Raw genomic sequence first — 16,765 nt, 5'->3', positions numbered from 1 at the left:
GGGTGTGAGATATATCAGAGTGTTACAGTGAGGGGTGTGGGATATATCAGGGTGTTACAGTGAGGGGTGTGAGATATATCAGAGTGTTACAGTGAGGGGTGTGGGATATATGAGTGTGTTACAGTGAGGGGTGTGGGGTATATCAAAGTGTTACAGTGAGGGGTGTGGGGTATATCAGAGTGTTACAGTGAGGGGTGTGGGGTATATCAGGGTGTTACAGTGAGGTGTGTGGGGTATATCAGTGTGTTACAGTGAGGGGTGTGGGGTATATTACAGAGTGTTACAGTGAGGAGTGTGGAGTATATCAGAGAGTGTTACAGTGAGGGGTGTGGGGTATATCAGGGTGTTACAGTGAGGGGTGCGGGGTATATCATTGTGTTACAGTGAGGGGTGTGGGGTATATCAGTGTGTTACAGTGAGGGGTGTGGGATATATCAGTGTGTTACAGTGAGGGGTGTGGGGTATATCAGTGTGTTACAGTGAGGGGTGTGGGATATATCATTGTGTTACAGTGAGGGGTGTGGGGTATATCAGTGTGTTACAATGAGGGGTGTGGGGTATATCATTGTCTTACAGTGAGGGGTGTGGGGTATATCAGTGTGTTACAATGAGGGGTGTGGGATATATCAGTGTGTTACAGTGAGGGGTGTGGGGTATATCAGTGTGTTACAGTGAGGGGTGTGGGATATATCAGAGTGTTACAGTGAGAGGTGTGGGATATATCAGTGTTACAGTGAGGGGTGTGGTGTAAATCAGAGAGTGTTACAGTGAGGGGTGTGGGGTATATCAGTGTGTTACAGTGAGGGGTGTGGGATATATCAGAGTGTTACAGTGAGGGGTGTGGGATATATCAGGGTGTTACAGTGAGGGGTGTGAGATATATCAGAGTGTTACAGTGAGGGGTGTGGGATATATGAGTGTGTTACAGTGAGGGGTGTGGGGTATATCAAAGTGTTACAGTGAGGGGTGTGGGGTATATCAGAGTGTTACAGTGAGGGGTGTGGGGTATATCAGGGTGTTACAGTGAGGTGTGTGGGGTATATCAGTGTGTTACAGTGAGGGGTGTGGGGTATATTACAGAGTGTTACAGTGAGGAGTGTGGAGTATATCAGAGAGTGTTACAGTGAGGGGTGTGGGGTATATCAGGGTGTTACAGTGAGGGGTGTGGGGTATATCAGGGTGTTACAGTGAGGGGTGTGGGGTATATCAGAGTGTTACAGTGAGGGGTGTGGGGTATATCAGTGTGTTACAGTGAGGGGTGTGGGGTATATCAGAGTGTTACAGTGAGGGGTGTGGGGTATATCAGGGTGTTACAGTGAGCGGTGTGGGGTATATCAGTGTGTAACAGTGAGGGTTGTGAGATATATCAGAGTGTTACAGTGAGGGGTGTGGGGTATATCAGTGTGTTACAGTGAGGGGTGTGGGATATATCAGAGTGTTACAGTGAGGGGTGTGGGGTATATCAGTGTGTTACAGTGAGGGGTGTGGGATATATCAGAGTGTTACAGTGAGGTGTGTGAGGTATATAAGAGTGTTACAGTGAGGGGTGTGGGGTATATCAGGGTGTTACCGTGAGGGGTGTGGGGTATATCAGTGTGTTACAGTGAGGGGTGTGGGGTATATCAGGGTGTTACCGTGAGGGGTGTGGGGTATATCAGAGTGTTACAGTGAGGGGTGTGGGGTATATCAGGGTGTTACAGTGAGGGGTGTGGGGTATATCAGTGTGTTACAGTGAGGGTTGTGAGATATATCAGAGTGTTACAGTGAGGGGTGTGGGGTATATCAGTGTGTTACATTGAGGGGCGTGGGATATATCAGAGTGTTACAGTGAGGGGTGTGGGGTATATCAGTGTGTTACAGTGAGGGGTGTGGGATATATCAGAGTGTTACAGTGAGGGGTGTGAGGTATATCAGAGTGTTACAGTGAGGGGTGTGGGGTATATCATTGTGTTACAGTGAGGGGTGTGGGGTATATCAGTGTGTTACAGTGAGGGGTGTGGGATATATCAGTGTGTTACAGTGAGGGGTGTGGGGTATATCAGTGTGTTACAGTGAGGGGTGTGGGATATATCATTGTGTTACAGTGAGGGGTGTGGGGTATATCAGTGTGTTACAATGAGGGGTGTGGGGTATATCATTGTGTTACAGTGAGGGGTGTGGGGTATATCAGTGTGTTACAATGAGGGGTGTGGGATATATCAGTGTGTTACAGTGAGGGGTGTGGGGTATATCAGTGTGTTACAGTGAGGGGTGTGGGATATATCAGAGTGTTACAGTGAGGGGTGTGAGGTATATCAGGGTGTTACAGTGAGGGGTGTGGGGTATATCATTGTGTTACAGTGAGGAGTGTGGGGTATATCAGTGTGTTACAGTGAGGGGTGTGGGGTATATCAGAGTGTTACAGTGAGGGGTGTGGGGTATATCAAAGTGTTACAGTGAGGGGTGTGGGGTATATCAGAGTGTTACAGTGAGGGGTGTGGGGTATATCAGGGTGTTACAGTGAGGTGTGTAGGGTATATCAGTGTGTTACAGTGAGGGGTGTGGGGTATATTACAGAGTGTTACAGTGAGGAGTGTGGAGTATATCAGAGAGTGTTACAGTGAGGGGTGTGGGGTATATCAGGGTGTTACAGTGAGGGGTGCGGGGTATATCAGGGTGTTACAGTGAGGGCTGTGGGGTATATCAGAGTGTTACAGTGAGGGGTGTGGGGTATATCAGTGTGTTACAGTGAGTGTTGTGGGGTATATCAGGGTGTTACAGTGAGCGGTGTGGGGTATATCAGTGTGTTACAGTGAGGGTTGTGAGATATATCAGAGTGTTACAGTGAGGGGTGTGGGGTATATCAGTGTGTTACAGTGAGGGGTGTGGGATATATCAGAGTGTTACAGTGAGGGGTGTGGGGTATATCAGTGTGTTACAGTGAGGGGTGTGGGATATATCAGAGTGTTACAGTGAGGGGTGTGAGGTATATAAGAGTGTTACAGTGAGGGGTGTGGGGTATATCAGGGTGTTACCGTGAGGGGTGTGGTGTATATCAGTGTGTTACAGTGAGGGGTGTGGGGTATATCAGGGTGTTACCGTGAGGGGTGTGGGGTATATCAGAGTGTTACAGTGAGGGGTGTGGGGTATATCAGGGTGTTACAGTGAGGGGTGTGGGGTATATCAGTGTGTTACAGTGAGGGTTGTGAGATATATCAGAGTGTTACAGTGAGGGGTGTGGGGTATATCAGTGTGTTACAGTGAGGGGCGTGGGATATATCAGAGTGTTACAGTGAGGGGTGTGGGGTATATCAGTGTGTTACAGTGAGGGGTGTGGGATATATCAGAGTGTTACAGTGAGGGGTGTGAGGTATATCAGAGTGTTACAGTGAGGGGTGTGGGGTATATCATTGTGTTACAGTGAGGGGTGTGGGGTATATCAGTGTGTTACAGTGAGGGGTGTGGGATATATCATTGTGTTACAGTGAAGGGTGTGGGGTATATCAGTGTGTTACAGTGAGGGGTGTGGGATATATCATTGTGTTACAGTGAGGGGTGTGGGGTATATCAGTGTGTTACAATGAGGGGTGTGGGGTATATCATTGTGTTACAGTGAGGGGTGTGGGGTATATCAGTGTGTTACAATGAGGGGTGTGGGATATATCAGTGTGTTACAGTGAGGGGTGTGGGGTATATCAGTGTGTTACAGTGAGGGGTGTGGGATATATCAGAGTGTTACAGTGAGGGGTGTGAGGTATATCAGAGTGTTACAGTGAGGGGTGTGGGGAATATCATAGCGTTACAGTGAGGGGTGTGGGGAATATCAGTGTGTTACAGTGAGGGGTGTGGGGTATATCAGAGTGTTACAGTGAGGGGTGTGGGGAATATCATAGCGTTACAGTGAGGGGTGTGGGGAATATCAGTGTGTTACAGTGAGGGGTGTGGGGTATATCAGTGTGTTACAGTGAGGGGTGTGGGATATATCAGTGTGTTACAGTGAGGGGTGTGGGGTATATCATTGTGTTACAGTGAGGGGTGTGGGGTATATCAGTGTGTTACAGTGAGGGGTGTGGGATATATCAGTGTGTTACAGTGAGGGGTGTGGGGTATATCAGTGTGTTACAGTGAGGGGTGTGGGATATATCATTGTGTTACAGTGAGGGGTGTGGGGTATATCAGTGTGTTACAATGAGGGGTGTGGGGTATATCATTGTGTTACAGTGAGGGGTGTGGGGTATATCAGTGTGTTACAATGAGGGGTGTGGGATATATCAGTGTGTTACAGTGAGGGGTGTGGGGTATATCAGTGTGTTACAGTGAGGGGTGTGGGATATATCAGAGTGTTACAGTGAGAGGTGTGGGATATATCAGTGTTACAGTGAGGGGTGTGGTGTAAATCAGAGAGTGTTACAGTGAGGGGTGTGGGGTATATCAGTGTGTTACAGTGAGGGGTGTGGGATATATCAGAGTGTTACAGTGAGGGGTGTGGGATATATCAGGGTGTTACAGTGAGGGGTGTGAGATATATCAGAGTGTTACAGTGAGGGGTGTGGGATATATCAGGGTGTTACAGTGAGGGGTGTGAGATATATCAGAGTGTTACAGTGAGGGGTGTGGGATATATGAGTGTGTTACAGTGAGGGGTGTGGGGTATATCAAAGTGTTACAGTGAGGGGTCTGGGGTATATCAGAGTGTTACAGTGAGGGGTGTGGGGTATATCAGGGTGTTACAGTGAGGTGTGTGGGGTATATCAGGGTGTTACAGTGAGGTGTGTGGGGTATATCAGTGTGTTACAGTGAGGGGTGTGGGGTATATTACAGAGTGTTACAGTGAGGAGTGTGGAGTATATCAGAGAGTGTTACAGTGAGGGGTGTGGGGTATATCAGGGTGTTACAGTGAGGGGTGTGGGGTATATCAGGGTGTTACAGTGAGGGGTGTGGGGTATATCAGAGTGTTACAGTGAGGGGTGTGGGGTATATCAGTGTGTTACAGTGAGGGGTGTGGGGTATATCAGAGTGTTACAGTGAGGGGTGTGGGGTATATCAGGGTGTTACAGTGAGCGGTGTGGGGTATATCAGTGTGTTACAGTGAGGGTTGTGAGACATATCAGAGTGTTACAGTGAGGGGTGTGGGGTATATCAGTGTGTTACAGTGAGGGGTGTGGGATATATCAGAGTGTTACAGTGAGGGGTGTGGGGTATATCAGTGTGTTACAGTGAGGGGTGTGGGATATATCAGAGTGTTACAGTGAGGGGTGTGAGGTATATAAGAGTGTTACAGTGAGGGGTGTGGGGTATATCAGGGTGTTACCGTGAGGGGTGTGGGGTATATCAGTGTGTTACAGTGAGGGGTGTGGGGTATATCAGGGTGTTACCGTGAGGGGTGTGGGGTATATCAGAGTGTTACAGTGAGGGGTGTGGGGTATATCAGGGTGTTACAGTGAGGGGTGTGGGGTATATCAGTGTGTTACAGTGAGGGTTGTGAGATATATCAGAGTGTTACAGTGAGGGGTGTGGGGTATATCAGTGTGTTACGGTGAGGGGCGTGGGATATATCAGAGTGTTACAGTGAGGGGTGTGGGGTATATCAGTGTGTTACAGTGAGGGGTGTGGGATATATCAGAGTGTTACAGTGAGGGGTGTGAGGTATATCAGAGTGTTACAGTGAGGGGTGTGGGGTATATCATTGTGTTACAGTGAGGGGTGTGGGGTATATCAGTGTGTTACAGTGAGGGGTGTGGGATATATCAGTGTGTTACAGTGAGGGGTGTGGGGTATATCAGTGTGTTACAGTGAGGGGTGTGGGATATATCATTGTGTTACCGTGAGGGGTGTGGGGTATATCAGTGTGTTACAATGAGGGGTGTGGGGTATATCATTGTGTTACAGTGAGGGGTGTGGGGTATATCAGTGTGTTACAATGAGGGGTGTGGGATATATCAGTGTGTTACAGTGAGGGGTGTGGGGAATATCATAGCGTTACAGTGAGGGGTGTGGGGAATATCAGTGTGTTACAGTGAGGGGTGTGGGGTATATCAGTGTGTTACAGTGAGGGGTGTGGGGTATATCAGTGTGTTACAGTGAGAGGTGTGGGATATATCAGTGTGTTACAGTGAGGGGTGTGGGGTATATCAGAGTGTTACAGTGTGGGGTGTGGGGTATATCAGCGTGTTACAGTGAGGGGTGTGGGGTATATCAGTGTGTTACAGTGAGGGGTGTGGGATATATCAGTGTGTTACAGTGAGGGGTGTGGGGTATATCAGAGTGTTACAGTGAGGGGTGTGGGGAATATCAGTGTGTTACAGTGAGGAGTGTGGGGTATATCAGAGTGTTACAGTGAGGGGTGTGAGATATATCAGTGTTACAGTGAGGGTTGTGAGATATAACAGTGTTACAATGAGGGGTGTGGGGTATATCAGGGTGTTACAGTGAGTGGTGTGGGATATATCAGAGTGTTACAGTGAGGGGTGTGGGGTATATCAGTGTGTTACAGTGAGGGGTGTGGGATATATCAGTGTGTTACAGTGAGGGGTGTGGGATATATCAAAATGTTACAGTGAGGGGTGTGGGGTATATCAGAGTGTTACAGTGAGGAGTGTGGGGTATATCAGAGTGTTACAGTGAGGGGTGTGGGATATATCAGAGTTACAGTGAGGGGTGTGGGATATATCAGAGTGTTACAGTGAGGGGTGTGGGGTATATCAGTGTGTTACAGTGAGGGGTGTGGGATATATCAGTGTGTTACAGTGAGGGGTGTGGGATATATCAAAGTGTTACAGTGAGGGGTGTGGGGTATATCAGAGTGTTACAGTGAGGAGTGTGGGGTATATCAGAGTGTTACAGTGAGGGGTGTGGGATATATCAGAGTTACAGTGAGGGGTGTGGGATATATCAGAGTGTTACAGTGAGGAGTGTGGGGATATATCAGTGTGTTACAGTGAGGAGTGTGGGGTATATCAGAGTGTTACAGTGAGGAGTGTGGGGTATATCAGAGTGTTACAGTGAGGGGTGTGGGATATATCAGAGTTACAGTGAGGGGTGTGGGATATATCAGAGTTACAGTGAGGGGTGTGGGATATATCAGAGTGTTACAGTGAGGGTTGTGAGATATATCAGGGTGTTACAGTGAGGGGTGTGGGGTATATCAGAGTGTTACAGTGAGGGTTGTGAGATATATCAGGGTGTTACAGTGAGGGGTGTGGGGTATATCAGAGTGTTACAGTGAGGGGTGTGGGGTATATCAGAGTGTTGCAGTGAGGGGTGTGGGATATATCAGAGTTACAGTGAGGGGTGTGGGATATATCAGAGTGTTACAGTGAGTGGTGTGGGGTATATCAGTGTGTTACAGTGAGGGGTGTGGGATATATCAGTGTGTTACAGTGAGGGGTGTGGGATATATCAGAGTGTTACAGTGAGGGGTGTGGGGTATATCAGAGTGTTACAGTGAGGAGTGTGGGGATATATCAGAGTGTTACAGTGAGGAGTGTGGGGTATATCAGAGTGTTACAGTGAGGAGTGTGGGGTATATCAGAGTGTTACAGTGAGGGGTGTGGGATATATCAGAGTTACAGTGAGGGGTGTGGGATATATCAGAGTTACAGTGAGGGGTGTGGGATATATCAGAGTGTTACAGTGAGGGTTGTGAGATATATCAGGGTGTTACAGTGAGGGGTGTGGGGTATATCAGAGTGTTACAGTGAGGGTTGTGAGATATATCAGGGTGTTACAGTGAGGGGTGTGGGGTATATCAGAGTGTTACAGTGAGGGGTGTGGGGTATATCAGAGTGTTACAGTGAGGGGTGTGGGATATATCAGGGTGTTACAGTGAGGGGTGTGGGATATATCAGGGTGTTACAGTGAGGGGTGCGGGATATATCACAGTGTTACAGTGAGGTGTGTGGGATATATCAGGGTGTTACAGTGTGGGGTGTGGGGTATATCAGAGTGTTACAGTGAGGGTTGTGAGATATATCAGGGTGTTACAGTAAGGGGTGTGGGGTATATCAGAGTGTTACAGTGAGGGTTGTGAGATATATCAGGGTGTTACAGTGAGGGGTGTGGGGTATATCAGAGTGTTACAGTGAGGGGTGTGGGGTATATCAGAGTGTTACAGTGAGGGGTGTGGGGTATATCAGAGTGTTACAGTGAGGGGTGTGGGGTATATCAGAGTGTTACAGTGAGGGGTGTGGGATATATCAGGGTGTTACAGTGAGGGGTGTGGGGTATATCAGAGTGTTACAGTGAGGGGTGTGGGGTATATCAGAGTGTTACAGTGAGGGGTGTGGGATATATCAGGGTGTTACAGTGAGGGTGTGGATATATCAGTGTTACAGTGAGGGGTGTGGGGTATATCAGAGTGTTACAGTGAGGGGTGTGGGATATATCAGAGTGTTACAGTGAGGGGTGTGGGATATATCAGAGTGTTACAGTGAGGGGTGTGGGGTATATCAGGGTGTTACAGTGAGGGGTGTGGGGTATATCAGAGAGTGTTACAGTGAGGGGTGTGGGGTATATCAGAGTGTTACAGTGAGGGGTGTGGGGTATATCAGGGTGTTACAGTGAGGGGTGTGGGATATATCAGAGTGTTACAGTGACGGGTGTGGGATATATCAGAGTGTTACAGTGAGGGGTGTGGGGTATATCAGAGAGTGTTACAGTGAGGAGTGTGAGGTATATCAGGGTGTTACAGTGACGGGTGTGGGATATATCAGAGTGTTACAGTGAGGGGTGTGGGGTATATCAGTGTGTTACAGTGAGGGGTGTGGGGTATATCAGAGTGTTACAGTGAGGGGTGTGGGGTATATCAGTGTGTTACAGTTAGGGGTGTGGGGTATATCAGTGTGTTACAGTGAGGGGTGTGGGGTATATCAGTGTGTTACAGTGAGGGGTGTGGGGTATATCAGAGTGTTACAGTGAGGGGTGTGGGGTATATCAGAGTGTTACAGTGAGGGGTGTGAGATATATCAGGGTGTTACATTGAGGGGTGTGGGGTATATCAGAGTGTTACAGTGAGTGGTGTGGGGTATATCAGTGTGTTACAGTGAGGGGTGTGGGGTATATCAGTGTGTTACAGTGAGGGGTGTGGGGTATATCAGTGTGTTACAGTGAGGGGTGTGGGTTATATCAGAGTGTTACTGTGAGGGGTGTGGGGTATATCAGAGTGTTACAGTGAGGAGTGTGGGATATATCAGAGTGTTACAGTGAGGGGTGTGGGATATATCAGGGTGTTACAGTGAGGGGTGTGGGATATATCAGGTTTGTTACAGTGAGGGGTGTGGGATATATCAGGGTGTTACAGTGAGGGGTGTGGGATATATCAGAGTGTTACAGTGAGGGGTGTGGGGTATATCAGAGTGTTACAGTGAGGGGTGTGGGGTATATCAGAGTGTTACAGTGAGGGGTGTGGGGTATATCAGAGTGTTACAGTGAGGGGTGTGTGTTCTTTCAGGGTGTTACATTGAGGGGTGTGGGGTATATCAGAGTGTTACAGTGAGGGGTGTGGGGTATATCAGGGTGTTACAGTGAGGGGTGTGGGGTATATCAGAGAGTGTTACAGTGAGGGGTGTGGGGTATATCAGAGTGTTACAGTGAGGGGTGTGGGGTATATCAGGGTGTTACAGTGAGGGGTGTGGGATATATCAGAGTGTTACAGTGACGGGTGTGGGATATATCAGAGTGTTACAGTGAGGGGTGTGGGGTATATCAGAGAGTGTTACAGTGAGGAGTGTGAGGTATATCAGGGTGTTACAGTGACGGGTGTGGGATATATCAGAGTGTTACAGTGAGGGGTGTGGGGTATAACAGTGAGGGGTGTGGGGTATATCAGAGTGTTACAGTGAGGGGTGTGGGGTATATCAGTGTGTTACAGTGAGGGGTGTGGGGTATATCAGTGTGTTACAGTGAGGGGTGTGGGGTATATCAGTGTGTTACAGTGAGGGGTGTGGGGTATATCAGAGTGTTACAGTGAGGGGTGTGGGGTATATCAGAGTGTTACAGTGAGGGGTGTGGGGTATATCAGAGTGTTACAGTGAGGGGTGTGAGATATATCAGGGTGTTACATTGAGGGGTGTGGGGTATATCAGAGTGTTACAGTGAGGGGTGTGGGGTATATCAGTGTGTTACAGTGAGGGGTGTGGGGTATATCAGTGTGTTACAGTGAGGGGTGTGGGGTATATCAGTGTGTTACAGTGAGGGGTGTGGGTTATATCAGAGTGTTACTGTGAGGGGTGTGGGGTATATCAGAGTGTTACAGTGAGGAGTGTGGGATATATCAGAGTGTTACAGTGAGGGGTGTGGGATATATCAGGGTGTTACAGTGAGGGGTGTGGGATATATCAGGGTGTTACAGTGAGGGGTGTGGGATATATCAGGGTGTTACAGTGAGGGGTGTGGGATATATCAGAGTGTTACAGTGAGGGGTGTGGGGTATATCAGAGTGTTACAGTGAGGGGTGTGGGGTATATCAGAGTGTTACAGTGAGGGGTGTGGGGTATATCAGAGTGTTACAGTGAGGGGTGTGAGATATATCAGGGTGTTACATTGAGGGGTGTGGGGTATATCAGTGTGTTACAGTGAGGGGTGTGGGGTATATCAGTTTGTTACAGTGAGGGGTGTGGGGTATATCAGAGTGTTACAGTGAGGAGTGTGGGATATATCAGAGTGTTACAGTGAGGGGTGTGGGATATATCAGGGTGTTATAGTGAGGGGTGTGGGATATATCAGAGTGTTACAGTGAGGGGTGTGGGGTATATCAGAGTGTTACAGTGAGGGGTTTGGGGTATATCAGAGTGTTACAGTGAAGGGTGTGAGATATATCAGAGTGTTACAGTGAGGGGTGTGGGATATATCAGAGTGTTACAGTGAGGGGTGTGGGATATATCAGAGTGTTACAGTGAGGGGTGTGGGATATATCAGAGTTGATAGAAAGTAATAAGCCTGGAGCAAAAACAAAAATTGTTGGAGAAACTCACAGCTCTGACAGCAACTTTTAGTTCTGAACAAAAGTCTTACGGACTCGAAACGTTAGCTCTGTATTCCTCTCCACAGAGACTGTCAGACCTGCTGAGTTTTTCCAGCACTTTTTGTTTTTGTCTCAGATTTCCAGCAGCTGCAGTATTTTGCCTTTATCTTAGTGAGATTGAGGATTGGGAGCAGTTTAGAATTTAGCAAAGGAGGACCAAGAGATTTATTGAGAGGGTAAAGTTGGAGCATGGGAGTAAACTTGCAAGGAGCATATAAGCAGGCTGTGAAAGCTTCTATAATTATGTAAAAGAAAAGGATTAGTGAAGACAAATGTCTAAATGGGAGAATTTCTAAAAGAGAAACGAGGAAATGGCAGAGCAATTAAACAACTACTTTAGTTCTGTCTTCACAGGGGAAGACACAAATAACTTCCCAGAAATACCCGGGAGCCAAGGGTCAAGTGAGAAGAGGGAATTGAAGGAAATTAGTATTACTAAAAAAATAGTGCTGGACAAATTAATGGGACTAAAAGCTGATAAATCCCCAGGGCCTGATAATCTACATCTTAGGGTACTAAAGCAGTTGGCCATGGAAATAGTGGATGTGTTAGTTGTCATCTTCCAAAACTCTGTAGATTCTGGAACAGTCCCAGCAGATGGTGCCCAGAGGGTGAAAAATGTAACCCCACTATTTAAAAAAGGGAGGGAGAAAACAGTGAATTACAGACCGGTTAGTCTAACCTCAGCAGTAGGGAAAATGCTAATGTCTATTATAAAGGATGTGATAACAGGAGACTTTGTCTAATCCCATTGATATTAAAGGGAAATCATTTTGACAAACCTACTGGAATTTTTTGAGGACATAACTAGGAGAATAGATAAGGGAGAACCAGTGGATGTGGTGTATTTGGATTTTCAGAAAGCTTTTGATAAAGTCCCACTTGAGAAGTTAGTGTGTAAAATTAAAGCGTATGGGACTGGGAGTAATATATTGGCATGGATTGAGAATTGGTTAGCAGACAGGAAACAGAGTGGCAGGCAGTGAATAGAAGGGGACCAGCATGGACCATTACTTGGGCCCCAGCTATTCACAATATATATCAATGATTTGGCTGAGGGAACCAAATATACTATTTCCAAGTTCACTGACAATATGAAACTGGGTGGGAATGTGAGTGGTGAGGAGGGTGTTAAGAAGCTACAAAGCAATTTAAACAGGCTAAGTGGGTGGGTAAATACATTGCAGATGCAGTACAATGTGGATAAGTGTGAAGTTGTCCACTTTGGTAGGAAAAACAGAATGGTAGAGTATTATTTAAATGGCAATTGGGGAATGTTGATGTGCAAAGGGACCTGAGGTGCCCTTGTAAACCAATCACTGAAAGCAAGCATGCAGGTGCAGTAAGCGGTTAAGAAGGCAAATGATATGTTGGCCTTCATTGTGCGAGGACTTGAGTACAGGAGCAAAGGTGTCTTACTGCAGCTGTACAGGGCCTTGGTGAGACCACACCTGGAATATTGTGTGCAGTTTTGGTCTCCTTACCTAAGAAAGGATATACTTGCCATAGAGGGAGTGCAGCAAAGGTTCACAGTCTGACACCTGGGATGGCAGGATTATCGTGTGAGGAGAGATGGGGACAAATAGGCGTGTATTCACCGGAGTTTAGAAGAATGAGAGGGGATCTCATTGAAACATAAAAAATTCTGACAGGCAGACTGGATGTAAGGATGATATTTCCTCTGGCCAGGGTTTCTAGAACAGGAGGTTACAGCCTCAGGATACAGGGTAGACCATTTAGGGCTGGGATGAGGAGAAACTTCTTTACTCAGAGGGTGGTGAACCTGTGGAATTCTCTACCACAGAGGGCTGTGGAAGCCAAGTCACTGAATATATTTAAGAGGGAAATATTTCTGGATTCTAAAGGTGTCAGGAGGTAAGGGGAGAGAGTGGGAGTACGGCATTGAGCTAGAGGATCAGCCATGATCATATTGAATGGTAGAGCAGGTTCGAAGGACCATCAGTGCGAAAGATAAGGCTGAAGTATTTGCAACAATCTTCAGCCAGAAGTGCCGAGTGGAAGATCCATCTCGGCCTCCTCCGGAGGTCCCCAGCATTACAGATGCCAAACTTCAGCCAATTCGATTCACTCCACGTGATATTAAGAAACAGCTGAAGGCACTGGATACTGCAAAGACTATGGGCCCTGACAATATTCCAGCAATAGTACTGAAGACTTGTGCTCCAGAACTTGCTGCACCCCCAGCCAAGCTGTTCCAGTACAGCTACAACACTGACATCTACCCGGCTATGTGGAAAATTGCCCAGGTACGTCCTGTACACAAAAAGCAGGACAAATCCAACTCAGGAAATTACCACCCCACCAGTCTACTCTCCATCACCATTAAAGCGATGGAAGGGGTCATCAACAGTGCTACCAAGTGGCACTTGCTTAGCAATTTATCTACTCACTGATGCCCAGTTTGGGTTCCGCCAGGGCCATTCATTTCCTGACCTCATTACAGCCTTGGTTCAAACATGGACAAAAGAGCTGAACTCCCGAGGTGAGGTGAGAGTGACTGCCCTTAACATCAAGGCAGCATTTGACCGAGTGTGGCATCAAGGAGCCCTAACAAAACTGGAGTCAATAGGAATCAGGGGGAAAACTCTCTGCTGATTGGAGTCATACCCAGCACAAAGGAAGATGGTTGTGGTTGTTGGAGGTCAGTTATCTCAGCTCCAGGACATCACTGCAGGAGTTCCTCAGGGTAGTGTCCTAGGTCCGACCATCTTCAGCTGCTTCATCAATCACCTTCCTTCCATCATAAGGTCAAAAGTGGGGATGTTCACTGATGATTGCACAATGTTCAGCACCATTCGCAACTCCTCAGATACTGAAGCAGTCCATGTCCACGACCTGGACAACATTCAGTCTTGGGCTGACAAGTGGCAAGTAACATTCACGCCACACAAGTGCCAGAAAATGACCATATTCAATAAGAGAGAATCTAACCATCGCCTCTTGACATTCAATGGCATTACCATCACTGAATCCCCCACTATCAACATCCTGGGGATTACCATTGACCAGAAACTGAACTGGACTAGCCATATAAATACTGTGGCTACAAAAGCAGGTCAGAGGCTAGGAATCGTGTGACGAGTAACTCACCTCCTGACTCCCCAAAGCCTGTGCACCATCTACAAGGCACAAGTCAGGAGTGTGATGGAATACTTCCCACTTGCCTGGATGAGTGCAGCTCCCACAACACTCAAGAAGCTTGACACCGTCCAGGACAAAGCAGCCCCGCTTGATTGGCACCACATCCACAAACATTCACTCCCTCCACCACCGACACACAGTAGCAGCAGTGTGTACCATCTACAAGATGCACTGCAGGAATTCACCAAGGCTCCTTAGACAGCACCTTCCAAACCCATGACCACTACCATCTAGAAGGACAAGGGCAGCAGATAGATGGGAACACCACCACCTGGAAGTTTCCCTCCAAGTCACTCACCACCATGACTTGGAAATATATCGCCGTTCCTTCACTGTCGCTGGGTCAAAATCCTGGAACTCCCTCCCTAACAGCACTGCGGGTGTACCTACACCACATGGACTGCAGCGGTTCAAGAAGGCAGCTCACCACCACCTTCTCAAGGGCAACTAGGGATGGGCAATAAATGCTGGCCCAGCCAGCGAAGCCCACATCCTGTGAATGAATAAAAATTGACCTACTCCTCCTATTTTCTATGTTTCTATTAGAGATGGAGCGATAGTGAGAGAGAGAATAGAGATGGAGTGATGGTGGGAAAAATAAATTAGAAATGGAGTGATGGAGAGTGAAATTAGAGATGGAGTGATGTTGAGAGTTTAGAGATGGAGTAAAGTGAGAGAGATGGAGATTAGAGATGGAGTGAGAGAAAGAAATTAGAGATGGACTGATAGAGAGTGAGATTAGAGATGGAGTGATGGTGAGAGAGAGATTAGAGATGGTGTCATAGCTCACTTCCTTTTAAGTACCCAAATTGATCCTGGATTTCTGATTGGGACAGCATTCCCATGTTGGAATTCCCTTTTCCTGGATTCCCAGTGAGCCGGTTCAGTTCAATTTCTAAGATCCTCCCCTCATCCTGGATTTCCTCACTAGAGAGAGCAGTCAATCCCTCTCAATTACCCTCACCTTAATCCTGTCATCTGCAGAGAATATTACCCAGGTTTAACCCCCCCACCCCCTCACCACCCCCCCATCCCCCCCCTCCCCGCTCTTGTTGCTCCTCCCCAGACTCTATGTATGACCCTGGTGCCTCTGTCTGGACTCTCCAGAGCTGGCCGTCCGAGACTAGGTCTGGGATCAGACTGAGCAGTCTGTTAAGGCACAGGGTCTTATCTGTAGAATTGTACAGCATTAGAGGCCATTCAGCCCATCATACCTCTTTTGAAAGAGTTACGCAGTAAGGCCCTTAGACTTAAATAGGATACTACGGATGCTGGAAATCTGAAATAGAAATGGAAAACGCTGTTAATACTCTGCAGGTCTGGCAGTGTCTGTGGAGTGGGAAACAGAGTAAATGCTTCAGGTTGATGACTCCATTCTAATGGAGGGTCACCGAATGTAAACGTTAACTCTGTTCCTCTCTCTGCACAGAGGCTGCTGAGTATTTCCAGTCTTTTCTAATTTTATAGCCCCACAGTCCCTGCTGCTTTACCACAGTCTGGAAAGTATTTGTAATGTATTTTTAAGTATTTGTGCAATTCCCTTTATATGAAATTTACTATTTAATTTTCTTCCAGTGCCCTTTCTGGTGGAGCATTCCGGAAAATAATGACTTGTGTAAAAATTGATTTCTTCCTCTCGGCCTCTGGTTATCTTAACCCACCCTCCGTCTTTTCTGCTTTCTCCCCCCAGGCGATGCTTTCAGTGAAGAAGCAGAGAGAGAATTTGAGAAATATCCGGGACAGTTGAATAATCTGATTCCCTAAGCGCTGTCCCACCAGCATCTCGCCAAGGAATCGGCTCCTTACAACCATCTCCATGCAGGAGTCCTCCTGGACTGAACCTAGGGCTCAGCTCTCTCCCAATGGACAAACTCTCTTCAACCCCCTCCAAACACTGAACCCGACCCCTGAACATTGCCCGCTGGGTTTGTGACAACCCCCACCTACACCCCCCTCGACCCCAGACACACACACACACACCCTACCCCCCCCCGACCCGAGACACACACACACACACACACACACACCCCCTACCCCCCCGACCCCAGACACACACACACACACCCTACCCCACACCCCGACCCCAGACACACACACACACACCCTATCCCACCCCCGACCCCAGACACACACACACACCCCATACCCCCCCTGACCCCAGACATACACACACACCCTACCCCACCCCCGACCCCAGACACACACACACACACACACACCCTACCCCACACCCCGACCCCAGACACACACACACACACACCCTATCCCACCCCCGACCCCAGACACACACACACACCCCATACCCCCCCTGACCCCAGACATACACACACACCCTACCCCACCCCCGACCCCAGACACACACACACACACACACACACCCTACCCCACACCCCGACCCCAGACACACACACACACACCCTATCCCACCCCCGACCCCAGACACACACACACACACACACACACACCCTACCCCACACCCCGACCCCAGACACACACACACACACCCTATCCCACCCCCGACCCCAGACACACACACACACACACACCCTACCCCACACCCCGACCCCAGACACACACACACACACCCTATCCCACCCCCGACCC

At 48.0% G+C, this 16,765-nt stretch overlaps 1 protein-coding gene across 2 annotated transcripts in view; it reads left to right on the top strand.

Annotated features, from left to right (window-relative positions):
• The window catches only part of loxl3b (lysyl oxidase-like 3b), a 108,897-nt gene extending 92,739 nt beyond the window's left edge, over window positions 1-16,158 (top strand). For both annotated transcript variants that reach the window (XM_041197875.1, XM_041197866.1), the window contains exon 11: window positions 15,852-16,158. In XM_041197875.1, coding sequence (XP_041053809.1) covers window positions 15,852-15,925 — 74 coding nt within the window. In that variant the 3' untranslated portion in view covers window positions 15,926-16,158. The remainder of the gene's footprint in view (window positions 1-15,851) is intronic.
• Window positions 16,159-16,765: the final 607 nt, after the last annotated feature.

Source organism: Carcharodon carcharias, chromosome 1 (genome assembly GCF_017639515.1).
Source record: "Carcharodon carcharias isolate sCarCar2 chromosome 1, sCarCar2.pri, whole genome shotgun sequence".
Lineage (NCBI taxonomy): Eukaryota > Metazoa > Chordata > Chondrichthyes > Lamniformes > Lamnidae > Carcharodon > Carcharodon carcharias.
The sequence above is the reverse complement of the archived record's forward strand: the minus strand, read 5'-3'. Positions and strand labels throughout refer to the sequence as shown.